Source organism: Leuciscus leuciscus (assembly GCF_965113295.1).
Source record: "Leuciscus leuciscus genome assembly, chromosome: 15".
Classification (NCBI taxonomy): domain Eukaryota; kingdom Metazoa; phylum Chordata; class Actinopteri; order Cypriniformes; family Leuciscidae; genus Leuciscus; species Leuciscus leuciscus.
In genome coordinates this window covers 2,317,406-2,335,005 of record NC_138739.1, presented here as the reverse complement: position 1 = coordinate 2,335,005, position 17,600 = coordinate 2,317,406, and the positions used below count along the sequence as shown (strand labels likewise).

Below are 17,600 nucleotides of genomic sequence, written 5' to 3'. Positions count from 1 at the left end.
TAACCTTTAGATATCACCATGAACATTACTGAGTTGATTACTTGCATCAAGACAAACAAAAAATGTATTACAAGTTTTTTTTTAATTGTTTGTTAACATGGACAAACGGTGCATAATCTAATTACGTATGTGCTAATTTGCATAAATACCACAACAGATCTAAACATTGGGTCTAGCCAGGTGAACATGTGTTGTTGAATCTTGTTGACACATAACAGTAAAATACTTAATGTTAAGGTCTGAATGAACACATTACGGCTACCCATGAGCATTAATACAGAGGCAGGAAGAAGTACTTTAAACCAGCCTTTAGAGAAGAGATGGGGTTTGGGTCTGGGTCTGTGGGACTGTTTCTGGGGGACGAGTCTGAGGGAAGAACAGGAGACAATGGTAAGGAGAATGCAGAAGACTAAAGGTAAGTAAAATAAAAAGTGAATCCCCAGAAACAGTCCCACAGACCCAGCCCCAAACCCCATCTCTGCAATAATAATTAATAAAGGCTGGTTTAAAGTACTTCTTCCTGCCTCTATGTATTAATGCTCATGGGTAGCCGTAATGTCTTCATTCAGACCTTAACATTAAGTATTTTACTGTTATGTGTCAACAAGATTCAACAACACATGTTCTCCTGGCTAGACCCAATGTTTAGATCTGTTGTGGAACTTATGCAAATTAGCACATACGTAATTAGATTATGCACCGTTTGTCCATGTTAACAAACAATTTTAAAAAACTTGTAATACATTTTTTTGTTTATCTTGATGTAAATAATCAACTCAGTAATGTTCATGGTGATATCTAAAGGTTAAATGTTTTACTCTATTCACGTGAGAAGAAGAATGAATAGACTATATTTGGGGTTTTTCAAAACTTTCCCCTAATGGGATTCTTCTGGGCTTTTTTTCCCTTATCAGGACACATGGAGGATAGAAAATCAGTTGAGTTTGATTCTGTTGCAATTTGTTCACGGTTGACCCCCATTTTGGCTTAAAACGCCTGGACTAGATGTGACAATCAATTCCCAAACAATCCCCTAGCAACCACCCACAATACCCTAGCAACTGCATAGAATATGTAGAAATGTAAATATGTAGACATGTAAAAGTCTGGTTCGTTAATTTCATTTCCTTGGTTGTATTTTATTTTAGCAAATAAAAATATATTTTCATGTAACGTTAATCATTTGAAATACAAAAACGTGATTTATGTGTGTTTAGTTGGCTCCATCCACCTTTCACAACATCTTATTCAGTTAGCTGATTTTAGACCGCTGGTTTGTTTAGATCGATAAACATTTTTCACAGTCATATAATTATCATATGCCATATATTGTGTGTTTTATTGTGTCCATGTCCACTAGAGGTCGCGAGATTTGACCTATATTAGGTATAGTTTGACCTAATTCACTCTAAACACGCGCTGTGTTTCACACGATGTCGATTCACTCCTTCAAACCATTTCAATATCACTGTTTAAAAAACTAGGTATTTAATGTTTGATTAATTTCCCATTTTAAATATGGAGAACGCCGGTTGCTTTACATTAGAGTTACAGTCGTCACGTCCAATCACATGCTGAGGAATGTGAGCCTGAACGGAGATGACCAATCAGAAGCTCGATTTCAGTATCATATGGAAGTGGCCGTCCAATAGGAAGTGAGGAGGGCGGGATCAGGTCAGAGACGCGGTGTTTTGTGTTCTGGCTCTGCGGATGCGCATATTTACACGTTATGATCCACTATTAAATATTAATTAGTTGTCGGTAATCATATTCAAACACACGCTTTGTGTTACTAACGTTTAATTGGTTGAAGTGTCGTAATGAATGTTGTCTGAGCTGAGGCGACCTGAAGGTGGGTGACATAGTTTTGATCATAAAAAAGAAATCGTTAAAACATTAAATGTCAAAAATTATTATTTAAATATTGATCAATGTAAAAATGTTCCAGTAATACAGTGCATATTAATCTAAACGTGTGTATTGAGTTATAGCTGTGTTCATGTGTAGGTCTCGGTCACGTGGTGAAATGTCAGCGCTAAAGGTGCTGTTTCATAATGGATCATAACCTAAATATATATTATTAATTATATACGTTAGATATAAAGATTTTGTCTTAATTAATGCACTGCAGTTGCACATGTACCATAGTCTTGTTTTGGACATTTGCCAGAAATGTTTTGGACTACACCATAGTAATAATACCATGTGTTTTGTCAATTACCATAGTAATACAATGTTTTGGGCCTTACCATGTTGGTAATGCCATGATTTTTAACATTTACCATGGTAATATCATGTGTTTTGACCCTATTGTGATTGTAATTCCATGTTTTTATTTGATTTACCATGGTAATACCCTGTTTTCAAGCTTATTATGATGGAAATGCCATGTTTTTTTACATTTACCATGGTAATACTATGTTTTAGACCTTATGATGGCAACACCATGTTTTTTTACATTTACCATGGTAATACCCTGTTTTCATCCATTATGATGGGAGTGCCATGTTTGTTTTTTACATTTACCATGGTAATACACTGTTTTTGACCTCATCATGATGGAAACGCCATGTTTTCTTTACATTTACCATGGTAATACCATATTTAGGGCCTTATTATGATCATTATTCCATGTGTTTTTTTACATTTACCACAGTTAGCATGTTTAAAGAGCTTGTTGGAATGCCTCTGTTTCAGACTCTCGTTCGTCATGAGCCACCGCACCATCCACCTGTTCCGCAAAGGCTTGCGTCTGCATGATAACCCCGGCCTGCAGGGGGCGCTAGCCTCGTCCGCCGCGCTGTTCCCCGTGTTCGTGCTGGACCGCGCGCTCCTCGAGGAGACGACGACCGTGGCCTCGACCCGCTGGCGCTTCATCCTGCAGAGCCTGGAGGATCTGGACGCGCGGCTGCGTGCGCTAGGCTCGCGGCTCTACGTCCTGTGCGGCTCGACGGCTACGGTCCTGCGCGACCTCGTGACCCGCTGGAGCGTCACGCAGATCAGCTACGACACCGAGGTGGAGCCACATCATGCCCGCGTGGAGCGGGAGATTCAAGCGCTCGCGGAGGAACGCGGAATGCAAACGCACACGTGTGTGTCGCACACACTGTACGACGTCCAGAGGTGCACGGCACGCCGACGGTTCATGAGCAGAGAACCACATGATTAATGCGTTAAAGGGATAGTTCACCCAAAAATGAAAATTAGTCCATCATAAAAGTGGATTTTTGGGTGAACTATCCCTTTAAATCATGTGTCTGCTTCTCTCCAGGATCATTCAGGCTAACGGCGGCTCTCCTCCGCTCACATACAAGAAGTTCCTGCACGTTCTGTCAGTTCTGGGTGAGCCAGAGAAACCGTGCCGAGACGTCAGCGCTGAGGACTTTCTGTAAGGACCGACCATCTGTGTGTGTGTGTGTGTGTGTGTTGTGTCTGACGCTCTCATCGAGCAGATGGGTCTTCAGTCTGCCAAGTGTGTGTGGGAATGAGTCACAGATGGAGACGGGAGAATCAGTTTTGGGCCTCATTGTGATTGTAGTTCTGTGTTTTTTTACATTTACCATGGTAATACCCTGTTGGTGATCGGTGTGATTGTGTGTGCAGGAGATGCCCGACCCCTGCGGATCCCGAGCTGGCGTACGGCGTCCCGTCTCTGGCCGATTTGGGGCTGGAGGTTCAGTCGGAGACACTGTGGCCCGGCGGAGAGACACACGCGCTCCAGAGACTGCACACACACTTCCAGAGTCAGGTGCGACTCCACACACACTTCCAGAGTCAGGTGCGACTACACACACACTTCCACACACACTTCCAGAGTCAGGTGCGACTCCACACACACTTCCAGAGTCAGTGCAACTCCACACACACACTTCCAGAGTCAGGTGCGACTCCACACACACTTCCAGAGTCAGGTGCGACTCCACACACACTTCCAGAGTCAGTGCGACTCCACACACACTTCCAGAGTCAGTGCGACTCCACACACACTTACAGAGTCAGGTGCGACCCCACACACACCTCCAGAGTCAGTGCAACTCCACACACACTTCCAGAATCAGGTGCGACTCCACACACACTTCCAGAGTTAGGTGCGACTCCACACACACTTCCAGAGTCAGGTGCGACTCCACACACACTTCCAGAGTCAGGTGCGACTCCACACACACTACCAGAGTCAGGTGCGACTCCACACACTTCCAGAGTCAGGTGCGACTCCACACACACTTCCAGAGTCAGTGCGACTCCACACACACTTCCAGAGTCAGTGCGACTCCACACACACTTCCAGAGTCAGTGCGACTCCACACACACTTACAGAGTCAGGTGCGACTCCACACACACCTCCAGAGTCAGTGCAACTCCACACACACTTCCAGAGTCAGGTGCGACTCCACACACACTTCCAGAGTCAGGTTCCCACACACACCTCCAGAGTCAGTGCAACTCCACACACACTTCCAGAATCAGGTGCGACTCCACACACACTTCCAGAGTCAGGTGCGACTCCACACACACTTCCAGAGTCAGTGCGACTCCACACACACTTCCAGAATCAGGTGCGACTCCACACACACTTCCAGAGTTAGGTGCGACTCCACACACACTTCCAGAGTCAGTGCACTCCACACACACTTCCAGAGTCAGGTGCGACTCCACACACACTTCCAGAGTCAGTGCGACTCCACACACACTTCCAGAGTCAGTGCGACTCCACACACACTTGCAGAGTCAGGTGCGACTCCACACACACTTCCAGAGTCAGTGTGCCAGAGTCAGTGCGACTCCACACACACTTCCAGAGTCAGTGCGACTCCACACACACTTCCAGAGTCAGGTGCGACTCCACACACACTTCCAGAGTCAGGTGCGACTCCACACACACTTCCACACACACTTCCAGAGTCAGTGCGACTCCACACACACTTCCAGAGTCAGTGCGACTCCACACACACTTCCAGAGTCAGGTGCGACTCCACACATACTTCCAGAGTCAGTGCGACTCCACACACACTTCCAGAGTCAGGTGCGACTCCACACACACTTCCAGAGTCAGTGCGACTCCACACACACTTCCAGAGTCAGGTGCCATTCAGTGAGTCATTCATTCACTGAGTCATTAATTCCTTGAGTCATTCACTGAGTCATTCATTCCTTGAGTCATTCACTGAGTCATTCATTCCTTGAGTCATTCACTGAGTCATTAGAAAGACTGCTGTTTTTATTCTTAACTAATACTGAAACTCTTAATAATCACAGTTGGTAACTGAAATAAAGCTGAAATGAAGTCAAGTAGAAATTTAACATGAAAAACTTAAATGAATATTTGATATGTTGCCTTGGCAACTAACTGAAATAAAATAACTTTGAAAGAACCGTATGTAAGATTGTGGCCAAAACTGGTACTGCAATCACTTTCAAATGACTGTAGAGCGGTGTATCCCCTTCCCCTCCCCCTCTGTATCCCCATCTGGCAACCCGGATGCCGAAACACTACTGACTTCGTGATTGGTAGATAGGTGGAGGGTGGAGCTTCAGGCCAAAACACAACATGAAAACATCAACATCAGCTGAGGGCTGCAACTTCACTTTTTAAATGACAATATCCTGGCCGGACTACTGTTGTCAGTGATAGAAGTATTTGAAATGAACATGATTTCTTAATGTCTAGTGACATATCAGGGCCATTTTAGGATTAATTGAAATACATTTCTTACATACAGCTCCTTTAAGTTCTATAATTACTAAAACTAAACTGAGATAAAAAATGGTCAAAGCTAAATAGAAATATTTTAAATAAGTGCGTCAGTTTTGTTATTGTTAACTAAAAATACAAGTATTACTATTTGTTTTTGGTCATTGAAATAAAGCTGAAATAAAGTCAAATATTAATATTTGTAAAATGTTAAGAAAAAAAACATATTTTTACTTAACTTATAAACTTTTATATATAAAAAAATATATAAGAAAAACTTATATTTGATGGGGAAAAAAATAGAAATGTTGCCAACTAACTGAATAAAAATAAGTTTAAAGTACTAAAATTCCATGTAACAGAGTTGTTATTGTTAAATAAAACTATTAAAAATCACTTTTGGTAATTTAAATAAAGCTAAAATAATGGAAAATAGATGGAAAACTTAAAAAAGATATATAGAAGTGTATCTAAACTAATAAAAATTAAACAAACAAAAAATTTAAATTTTATAAATACTATAATAGTATATACACAGTAAATAATTCTAAAATAAAGCTGATGTACATCACAAGGAAACAAAGTCTTACATGAACGAAAAATATCAATGCATGAATCTGATTGGTTCAGGAGTGCCATGTGTGATGTGTGTGTGTGTGTGTAGGGATGGGTGTCGAGTTTCTCCAAACCGCGTACGGTGCCGAACTCTCTCCTGCCCAGCACGACCGCGCTCAGCCCGTACCTGAGTCTCGGCTGTCTGTCGGTGCGAACCTTCTACCACAGACTCAGCAGCGTCTACGCACAGGTCAGACTCTTTAAAGGTGACATATTATACCCTCTTCACAAGCTGTAATATAAATCTGTGCTGTCCCCAGAATGTGTCTGTGAAATCTCAGCTCACAATACCAGATCATTAACTATAGCTTGTTAAAATGGACACTTTTTGGGTGTGAGCAAAAACACACAGTTTTTGTGTGTCCCTTTAAATGCAAATGAGCTTCGCCTCCGTTCAGAAGAGGGCGGAGTCTTTACACAAGCTTCAGAAACTCCGGCAATAACAGAACAGGCCAATCTCACTCATCCAGAATCCCAGAATAACCAGTAGCGAGTGCAGCCTTAAGGCCAATTTATACTTCTGCGTCGAGTGTACGCCGTAGTGTACGTCGTAGGCTACGCACGTAGGCGACGCCGTCGTGAGCATTTATACTTCTGCGAATGTCTGTGTTGCTCTGCAGTTACACCGCCGAAACGCTAGTTGGCGCGGGTGGGTTTTAATGTTCCAGTTCCACTGTGTTTACATTCCTCGCGGCTATTTTGAGTTTAGGTTTCTACGAGCAATGGCGACTGAAGGAGTCATACAGATGGCTGTATTTCCGCACTTCTTCAAGCAATCTCTCGGTCAGTTGGTCTATTGGCTCTTCACTGATCTTCGGAATTTAAAAATGGCGGGCGGGCGGTGCAGAGTGCAGAAGATCATTCCGGAAATGCGTAGGAGGAAACGCGATGCTATCCAGCCGACCAATCACAGATCTTGCGGTCCGCGTCGCCGCGACGCGTAGTTACATTTTTGAGGAGGTGCGCGTCAGGGTACGGCGAAGGGTACGACGTATGGTACACGTCAATGCGTATGCTACGCCGTACCTTCTACGCGCACCCGACGCAGAAGTATAAATTGGCCTTTACGGAGAGACTCAGGAAGAGCTTCTGAATGTTAGTGGAGACATTTCTGTAGTTGTTGTGGAGTTACATTGATCATCTCATCATCATGTTTAACTTCTCCACAAGTGTCCACAGTTCCTGAGGTGTTTATAAGACAGCGGTGACATGTTCTGGTCAATAGTGTTCAGTGCTCGTCTGTGCTCAACCACAGAACAGTTTCAGGCTTTGCTGGATCTTTATCATTGTGTTAGAACTGGTCTCTGTTGTCGCTTGTGGAACCAAATGTCGGCTGGTGTGTGTAAACGTGCAGATTAAGAGCCGGTAATATTATAATAAGATCCTCTTCATACGTCAGAAGGAGAATGAAATCTGATTTACTTATTTTATAACATGCTTGTAGAGAAAGACTCACCAGAACACAGTTACTGGGTTTCACTTTTCATGTTTTCTAGGTTGGTAGAAGCAAATGATTATAACACTTAAACACTGGGAAAGTCAGATCTTCATGATATGTCACCTTTAAATGTTCCCTGAGCTTCACTGAGTCTGACGCTCTCCATCCGCAGTCGAAGAACCACTCGCTGCCGCCCGTGTCTCTCCAGGGCCAGGTCCTGTGGCGCGAGTTCTTCTACACCGTTGCGTCCGCCACACCGAACTTCACCAAGATGGAGGGGAACCCGATCTGTCTGCAGATCCGCTGGTACCACGAGCCCGAGTCTCTGGAGAAGTGGAGAACCGTAAGAGAAGCGTGTGTTCAGCGTCTGTACCAGAGTCCTGCACGGGTCCTGTTTGATACACCCCAACCCGCAGTTATGAGCAGAACACCCGACAGTAACACTGATCTCAGCCCCGTTTGACATATAAACCACGACCCGAACCGGACCCGCATTCAGTCTCCTACATGAGGTCACGTTAGACACAGATCATTTCTCATGTAGCCGAACACAAGCAATAAATCCAACATTAGAGTCAATGCAATTAAGCAAATAGGCTAAAACTTTTATTCAAATTGTGAATATATTAAATACATATAGCGAGCAAAGCGCGCTCCCTTTAATATCACTGTAGCTTTCAATCAGATGGAGCGCGATTGGCTACAACGCTCAGCGCTATGACGAGCGAGTGACCTTACACATTCACATAAAATCTGATTTTCTCCAGTAGGGAATCGTTCTGCCTCCACCTAAGCTCCGCCCACAACTGAAAGGTCTATTGGACCCGCGTCCGACTCAACCCGCACCCTACATGTAAACATTATTCCACCCGTTGCATCGGATATTAGCGTGCCGCCCGTCGTGTGCAGGACTCTGGGTGTACTCTTGGGTGTGTGTGGCGTCAGTAACGTTCTCCTCCTCAGGCCCGCACCGGGTTCCCCTGGATCGACGCCATCATGACCCAGCTGCGTCAGGAGGGCTGGATCCATCATCTGGCTCGACACGCCGTGGCCTGTTTCCTGACCCGAGGAGACCTGTGGATCAGCTGGGAGGAGGGCATGAAGGTGAAGCAGGGCTTTCTCTGTGTGTGTGTGTGTGTGTGTGTAGGGGCTTTCGCACCAGAGGAACCTTCTCATACTTCCTAGGACTACTGGCGGAAGTTCCCGGATTTTGGCGTGTTCACACCGCAGGAACTAGGAACGATTTCAGTTCTAGGAACTCCTTTTGGAGGAACTAAGTGTGACCCTGGATCACAAAACCAGTCACATGTCGCACGGGTATATCTGTGGCAATAGCCAACAATACATTGTATGGGTCAAAATTATGGGTTACTTAATTATTATTAAGTAAAGATCATGTTCTATGAAGATATTTAGTACATTTCCTACAGTAAATATATAAAAAAAAAATTGTGAGTGGATGCAGCAAAATTGTGAAAATAAATGGACAACTTTAAAGGGACAATGTGTAGTTTTTTAGGTATTTTATTATCTAAAATCAATATTTTTACTCATAAATATGTCCTCAATGGTGTACAAATACCTCTGCTAATTATCGGACTTATCCTCGTAAACGAAGAATTTATTATCTTTATATACATGGGACGGGTAGGTCCACGGAGGCTTCCATGTCGTTCCGCCATCTTGAAAAACTATTATAGCAGAGAGGGACAAAAAGTAATAGGCCAACGCGTTTCCGTTCAGAGCCAGCGTCACGTGACTGAAGCCAGCAGAAGCGGAGGAGCAGAGCAGTGAGAGGCGCTTGTCACGGCAAGTTTAAAAGGCTGCACTGCACGGTTATTTATAATGGAGGAGTCCATACATATGCTGAGTCACAGGATAAGGAGTCCTCGTCGTCGAAAAGTCCAAAATAGACCGTAAAAGGAAACGTGACCGGACATTACAAAAAACAAGGTTTAATGTCGGGAAAGCTAATGCAGGATAAAGCTATCAAAAGAGATGCTGAAGTTGCCTGCTTTCTTCTCGACAGGTAAGTCAATGTTACGGTCTTAATTACAAGCTTTTTTTCATTGCTTTATTATATAGACAGTAGAACATTTATAGTTAAAAGTTAAACCAGCTTTTTGATGAATAGCAGCTGTTGAGTAAAGTAGAGAAGGCCCTAAAAACAAGGTTGTAAGTTTTGTTTGTTCAAAACTGTAACATTCGTTTGTTCGTTGTGTCAAGTTGCAGTTTGTTTGAAATAACAAACCAGTTCACCCGAAGGAAAACTCGATGAAGTGCTATTATAAGACATCCTGTCATAGCTTTTTGGTACATAACGGCTACCGTAGATGCAACACGCATTTGAAAAAGCGAGGCGCTGGAGAGCACTATTCGTTTGAATGCAAAATACAATTTCACAGCTAGATGGGAGAAATTCCTACACAATGTCCCTTTAAAGGAGATTTTCTCAATGTTTAGATTTTTTTGCACCATCAGATCCCAGATTTTCAAATAGTTGTATCTCGGCAAATAGTTGTAAATCTCTATTTTAAAAAATTGACCCATGTGACTGGTTTTGTGGTTCAGGGTCACAATTTAGTTTCTATTTAGTCGGTCAAAAACCAGCACTATAGGAACTATCCGTGATGTTAGTGTTCGCTGATTGGCCGAATACACGTGAAACACCAGAACCCGCCATTTAAAAAAAAGCTGTGTAAACACAGATTATAGCCTATATATTTACTCCAGAAACTAACTCTACGAACATGTAAAACAGTGATAGATGAAGCTCTTAATCTCTTACACTGAGGAGAAAATCCAGCTCAACTTTGAGGAGATCAAGAGAAACATGATTATGTATTTCTGCTCATCAACACTGGACATCAACCACACGGCATCCGCTAATAACTCTTCATTACGGTCTACTTTCTATGTATGACAGTTCCGAAAGCCCCTATAGAGTCAAGCCTACAGGTGTTTCAGCCGCCTCCGTGTCTGTTCTCAGGTGTTCGAGGAGTTCCTGTTGGACGCGGACTACAGCCTAAACGCTGGGAACTGGATGTGGTTGTCCGCCAGCGCGTTCTTCCACAAATACACCAGGATCTTCTGCCCGGTGCGCTTTGGTCGTCGGACTGACCCTCAAGGACAGTATCTGAGGTATGATCACGCTCACTCCACACAAGCCTCTTTAAAGGGATACTTCACCTCTTGAAAGGTAAATGTTAAATTTTTTAAAATAGGTCATTTATGTAGAAGAAATGTGAAGAAATTTTTGAATTTGGAGCTTTCTAGACTGAGAAAAGCCAGAAAATGTATTTTTGGCTTATGTGGATGAAAGACAACAGCTCCCAGAATGCACTTGCTTCGCTGCTCTACGAGGCCACTCCCAAGCCACGCCTCCCGGTTAGAGAGCGCAGTTGAAAACAACAAGGCTAGGCTACTAGTGAGTCTCCGTGACGAGTTGGCCCGGGATTTCGAGATCGGCCAAAATGTCTGGGATTCGGCTTTTGCGTTCTACAGCTGCCATTCATCATGTTTACTGTGGCGAGCAGGACGAGGCTGAGGGGCGCGGGAGAACGGCGCGAGGCCGGTGGCGTGATTACTGAGACGCACCGGTCTCGTATCTCTCACGGAGGAGCGGGAATTTTCTTAGCAATGTTAAAACGCACATCAACCGATCACTTGTTTAGCGTTCATGTAAACACTACATTCAGATTCACCAATCGGAATGAATTCAGTTAGATTGAAACAAAAGGTGTGCATGTAAACAATGAATGGCGACTGCAGAAACCAAAAGCCGAATCCCGGACATTTTGGACGATCTCGACGGCCGGACATGTCCGGGAAAAAGAGGATGGTAAACCCTACTACTCAGCTTTCTCCTACTACTCAGCTTTCTCCTACTACTCAGCTTTCTCCACAGAACAAGAGCCTGTTAGATTAGCTTCCAAAGAAAGACGGCTGAAACTATGTGTACATTCTGTGAGTGAGATCCCTCTATGGGCGGGTTGAGAACATGTGGGACAGCTCCTCCTACTGGCTGTAGTCTTTAGCCTCTGGCCAGAAAATCCAGTCGATTTTTGCGTCATCGGAGGATTTTTTCCAGACAAGAAATACATAAATCTCTCATCTCAGGGGGATATGAGGGTGGAAAGCACGGTAATTCGAAAATACTACAGGTTTTCTACTAATACAAAGCTTAATGCTAAATCCTGAAGTATCCCTTTAATAGTTTGATTTGCCACGCCCACCGCTGTTTAATATTCATGATGTTCTGCCACGCCCACCGCCGTTTAATATTCATGATGTTCTGCATTTGATTTGCCATGCCCACCGCTGTTTAATATTCATAATGTTCTGCCACTCCCACCGCCGTTTAATATTCATGAGGTTCTGCATTTGATCTGCCACGCCCACCGCTGTTTAATATTCATGATGTTCTGCCATGCCCACCGCCATTTAATATTCATGAGGTTCTGCATTTGCTCTGTCACGCCCACCACCGTTTAATATTCATGATGTTCTGTATTTGCTCTGCCACGCCCACCACCGTTTAATATTCATAATGTTCTGCCATGCCCACCGCTGTTTAATATTCATGATGTTCTGTATTTGCTCTGCCACGCCCACCGCCATTTAATATTCATGATGTTCTGCCACGCCCACTGCCATTTAATATTCATGATGTTCTGCCATGCCCACCGCCATTTAATATCAATGAGGTTCTGCATTTGCTCTGCCACGCCCACCGCCATTTAATATTCATGATGTTCGGCCATGCCCACCGCCGTTTAATATTCATGATGTTCTGCATTTGATCTGCCACGCCCACCGCTGTTTAATATTCATGATGTTCTGTATTCACTCTGCCACGCCCACCACTGTTTAATATTCATGATGTTCTGTATTCACTCTGCCACGCCCACCGCTGTTTAATATTCATGATGTTCTGTATTCACTCTGCCACGCCCACCACTGTTTAATATTCATGATGTTCTGTATTCACTCTGCCACGCCCACCGCTGTTTAATATTCATGATGTTCTGTATTCACTCTGTAACGCCCACCGCTGTCTAATATTCATGATGTTCTGTATTCACTCTGTAACGCCCACTGCTGTTTAATATTCATGATGTTCTGTATTCACTCTGCCACGCCCACCGCTGTTTAATATTCATGATGTCCGGCCATGCCCACCGCCGTTTAATATTCATGATGTTCTGTATTCACTCTGCCACGCCCACCGCTGTTTAATATTCATGATGTCCGACCATGCCCACCGCCGTTTAATATTCATGATGTTCTGTATTCACTCTGCCACGCCCACCGCTGTTTAATATTCATGATGTTCTGTATTCACTCTGTAACGCCCACCGCTGTTTAATATTCATGATGTCTGGCCATGCCCACCGCCGTTTAATATTCATGATGTTCTGTATTCACTCTGCCACGCCCACCGCTGTTTAATATTCATGATGTTCTGTATTCACTCTGCCATGCCCACCGCTGTTTAATATTCATGATGTTCGGCCATGCCCACCGCCGTTTAATATTCATGATGTTCTGTATTCACTCTGTAACGCCCACCGCTGTTTAATATTCATGATGTTCGGCCATGCCCACCGCCGTTTAATATTCATGATGTTCTGTGTTGGATCTGCAGGAAGTACCTGCCCGTGCTGAAGAACTTCCCCTCGCAGTATATTTACGAGCCGTGGAAAGCGCCTAAAGACGTCCAGCTCAGCGCCGGCTGCATCATCGGTACGCAAAGACGCTAGACGCTAACTAACTCATCGCTGCGACGGCAGTTTAGTAATGTTCTGACCCGTGTGTGTGTGCAGGTAAGGACTATCCTTGTCCCATGGTGTGCCACACAGAGGCGAGCCAGAGGAACCTGGGTTTGATGCGTCAGGTGCGCACGGAGCAGCAGAAAACGGCAGAACTCACGCGAGGTAAAACGTTAAAAAACGTATGCTTTTGAGACATTTAGCTGAGCGTTCACTCTTTAAAAAGCTATAAAACACCATCAAATGATCATAAACACTGACTTGGTTTGATCTCCTCGCAGATGTGACAGATGACCCGATGGAGGCGGGGCTTAAGCGTGAGTTGCAGGAGGAGGAGGAGCTTCTAGAGGGGGCGGAGCCACGCAGCAGGTCGAAACGTTTGAGTGGCAGCGCTGATCATAAGTCCCGCCCCTCCAGCTGGACACTAGAGACTGTGCGGCTCAGCGAAGATGTCACATGACTGTACTCGAGGATCATGTGACATACCGAACGGAACCGCATGATGTCGCACAATTTGAACTCTATTGATCTGTCAAACAAACATACTGGGTGTTGCTTGTTTGAACTGGTGTGTTTTTCTTTGTACATGAGAGTTTTTGTTAACCAAATAAGGAAAGTGATGAAACTTGAAAGTGTTTCTAATGCACATTTGTTTGTCATTTATTAAATATCATGTCTATGCTATGCAAAATAACAAATAAATCGTGTTGAAATGAGCTTCGGCGTGTAAATAAATATTAGTCGTAACAGTTGCATCTCCTCAGAGCTCTCTCAGATGGTCAGAGATTACAGTGAAAATCTGGGATTTAACTTAAACCTGGAAATAAATATTAATAATTTTACCAAGTAAAATTAGGCTCCTAATAAATTAGCATTCAAACTACTCTAATTTTAATTAAGTGTCGTTTGCTATTGTTAATTCCATAGACTCTTTAGAAATTTTCTGGTTAACATTTTTGTTATACATTCAATATGAGTATGAACAAATATTCAACGAAAATCAGATTATACATGTCATTTGCTTGAGTTAAATCCTCACTCAAGTGTTTGCTATCAATATCTTATGTTTTAGAATGTGGATTTGACTGACCAGCACTTGTGACGCAATATCCGGGGGTTGAAGTAGCCAATCCTACAATGGCGAAGGCGGTGCTCATGAATATTAATCAGGTCGTGCTGACGTACCTTGTTATTTTCTCGGAGCGTCCAATCACGTAACACGATTGCTAATCATAACTCACGCTCTCGAGTCAATACGCCCCCTTTTCAACCAATCACGTAGGAGCATTGCGCGAGCGTCATGAATATTCATGAGCCCGGTTGATTCGCATCCTGGTCTGGATTGAGCGCCACGTCGCCACAGTGGAGTTTCTTCACACACACACACACACACACACACACACGGATGAGCTCTGCGCGCGTCTGGAGAGGAATGCGGTGAATTTACCTGCACAATCATGGTGAAGGTGAGGAGAAATCTGCATCTCATTTCACATGATAAACACTTCATGAAAGTTTTCTTTTGTGCATCTTTCAGAATATTATATATAATGTAAAGTCGCGTTTGAGACTGAGATGCACAATATTGCACAAGGAGAGAAATATCACCAGGAAAGTGTATGAAAGTTTAGCATAAACAATATAAAGTGACCATATTGTAACGACATTCTGGAAACAACTATAATTATTTTTTAATTATAATAATTATATTAGTTTTCTCTGATCTCCTGTTTAGCTTCTGCTCACCTGTGCATTTCACCTGTGTTAACTAGCAATTAAAGAAACATTATAATAAATGTATTAATTTGTAAACTTTGGGAATATTAATATTTCTGAGTCCGGTTTGTAGAGTGTGAATTCAGAAGTTCAGTCCCGGAGTGAAACATATGGAGGAGAAGAAGAAGAACACACACACCCCAGTCCATCCGCAGGTACACTCGTTCAACACACACACACACACACACACACACACACACACACACACACACACACACACACACACACACACACACACACACACACACACCAGTCCATCCGCAGGTACACTCGTTCAACACACACACACACACACACACACACGCTCTTGTGAGATTTGCAGTCGGCTATTTCAGTGTGTGTGTGAGTCATTGGGGAATAACACTCTTCTGCTCCGAGACGTTCCTGCACGCGCTGGGAATTCAGGCTTGTTTTTGGACAGAATGTTGTTTGATGATGCAAGAGATGCATAATGACCGTCTGCATGACACACACACACACACACACACACACACACAGAAAACATGAAATCTGCTCATATATTTCACCTGTTTTGGTTTTATTTCTGGTTATTACAGGTTTTCTTCGACCGCTCACACACACAATCCTCACCTGTCACACAGTTTCTGAAACCTGACACTCAAACACACCAGAAACACACACCAGATCTGCAAAACCACACACTCATTCTCAGCACTCGACACAGTTTTCAGATTCATCAATCCACAACACACACTTCTCTATGAAACACACACAAATCTAACAGGAAAGTCTCTTGATTTCCTTTTTCAAACACAACCTATCAAAACACCACAGTAATTCATCACAGCCTCACACACACTCCTCACACACACTCCTCACACACACTTCAATTTCGTGTTTACCGTGAATCTCAGTCTTGTCCAGAAATGAACACATGAGCTCATGAAAGAAGAGCTTTAGGTGTTGAATAACTGTGTGTTTATGATCTATCCAAAACTAATATTATATTATAATATTATAATATTATGGCACAGGTGTTTGCAACATAAGACACATGTTTGCCTTTGAGATGTGTGTGTGACATTTTGAATGCAGTGCTTCATTTAGCAAGAGATGTGAGGCATTCTGTGTGTGGAATTCTTGGATGTGTGTGTAAAGTTTTGAAAAAAAGAAAAAAATGTGTGTGTAAACAGTTGAAATTTTAATTAATTTATTAATTAATTTGAAAATTATTATAAAAATATTTTGTCTGTCATTATATTTCTTTTTCTTTTTTTCATTGCAAATTTTAACAAAAATAAGATACAAATGTTTTGTGCATTATTATTATTATTATTATTTATTCATTTTGTCTGTCACTGTCTTTGTTTTATTTTATTTTTTTATTGCAAATTGTAACAAACACAAGATACAAATGTTCGTTGCATTATTATAACTAAGCGCCGTTCCTTTAATGGTCAGCAGATGGCGGTAAGGATCTCGCGACGGCTCCGCCCGGGATGATCTGGCGGGTGACGGGTGTGGTGAGGGGCGTGGTCGGGGCCACAGTGGGCGGAGTCTCCTGGCTGGGTGGGAAAAGCTACGAGATCACCAAATCAGCTGTGACCGCGGTCCCCTCGGTGGGCGTCGGCCTGGTGAAGGGCGGAGTCTCGGCGCTGGCAGGGGGCGTGTCCTCGGTGGGCTCAACGGTAGCCAATAAAGTCACAGGAAAACGGAAAGACAAATCAGAGTGAAACTGGATTACGATGAAGATTATAACGAAACTTGGTTTGTCGACCGCCATTAAACCGTAGATTATAGCGAGAACATCACGTTACAGAGACGTTGACGGATGTTTTCGACCAATCAAACGTCCGAGACGAAGAGTTTTGTGTACGTCATACTGTGTTGTAACTGCGTAAACGGTTTGATGTTTGATGCTGTCGGGTTTCTCAGATCCGCGACCAAAGACACGTTTATCGGTGATGCTTTTGAAGGTTATGTTGCGTTTCTCTAGACTGTTAACAGACTCCTCCTGGGATGTTATCGGCTGGATTCTGTGTTAATAAATGTCTGTTTTTATTATTTGAATTTAATAAAGTCATGTGAAAGATGTTGGGGAAAGTGTTTTCAATGATTCAGACCTCTCCAGATACGGACAGGAGATGATTTTACACAAGTTTGATCAGTTATGAGCAGGTAACGTACTCAAGAGACAAACAATTTGAGCTACGCTAGTTAAATTTGTTTGTCAAAAAGCGAATAGTAATGTATGGAAGTTTGTTTTCGCCTTAGAAAAAAATGTCATTGTGACTTTTCAACTCACAATTGTGAGTTTATATCTCGTAAATTCTGAATTGCGAAGAAA

General features: G+C 43.2%; 2 protein-coding genes across 3 annotated transcripts; both read left to right on the top strand.

The window, feature by feature from the left end:
* Positions 1-1,669: 1,669 nt before the first annotated feature.
* cry4 (cryptochrome circadian regulator 4) lies at positions 1,670-14,232 on the top strand. The gene is made up of 11 exons (XM_082137654.1): positions 1,670-1,852; positions 2,698-3,123; positions 3,272-3,388; positions 3,604-3,748; positions 6,357-6,497; positions 7,918-8,088; positions 8,709-8,849; positions 10,735-10,886; positions 13,393-13,490; positions 13,571-13,681; positions 13,798-14,232. The coding sequence occupies exons 2-11, from the start codon at positions 2,711-2,713 to the stop codon at positions 13,974-13,976; spliced, it is 1,668 nt and encodes a 555-aa protein (XP_081993780.1). The 5' UTR covers positions 1,670-1,852; positions 2,698-2,710; the 3' UTR covers positions 13,977-14,232.
* Positions 14,233-14,834: 602 nt separating this feature from the next.
* On the top strand, positions 14,835-17,347 carry LOC309476777 (transmembrane protein 263-B). Of its 2 annotated transcripts, none has more exons than XM_082139930.1 (3): positions 14,835-14,982; positions 15,366-15,447; positions 16,718-17,347. In XM_082139930.1, the coding sequence occupies exons 1-3, from the start codon at positions 14,974-14,976 to the stop codon at positions 16,984-16,986; spliced, it is 360 nt and encodes a 119-aa protein (XP_081996056.1). In that variant the 5' UTR covers positions 14,835-14,973; the 3' UTR covers positions 16,987-17,347. The 2 variants fall into 2 exon arrangements, with proteins under 2 accessions (XP_081996056.1, XP_081996055.1); XM_082139929.1 differs by having other exon boundaries at positions 16,715-17,347.
* The last annotated feature ends 253 nt before the right edge of the window (positions 17,348-17,600 follow it).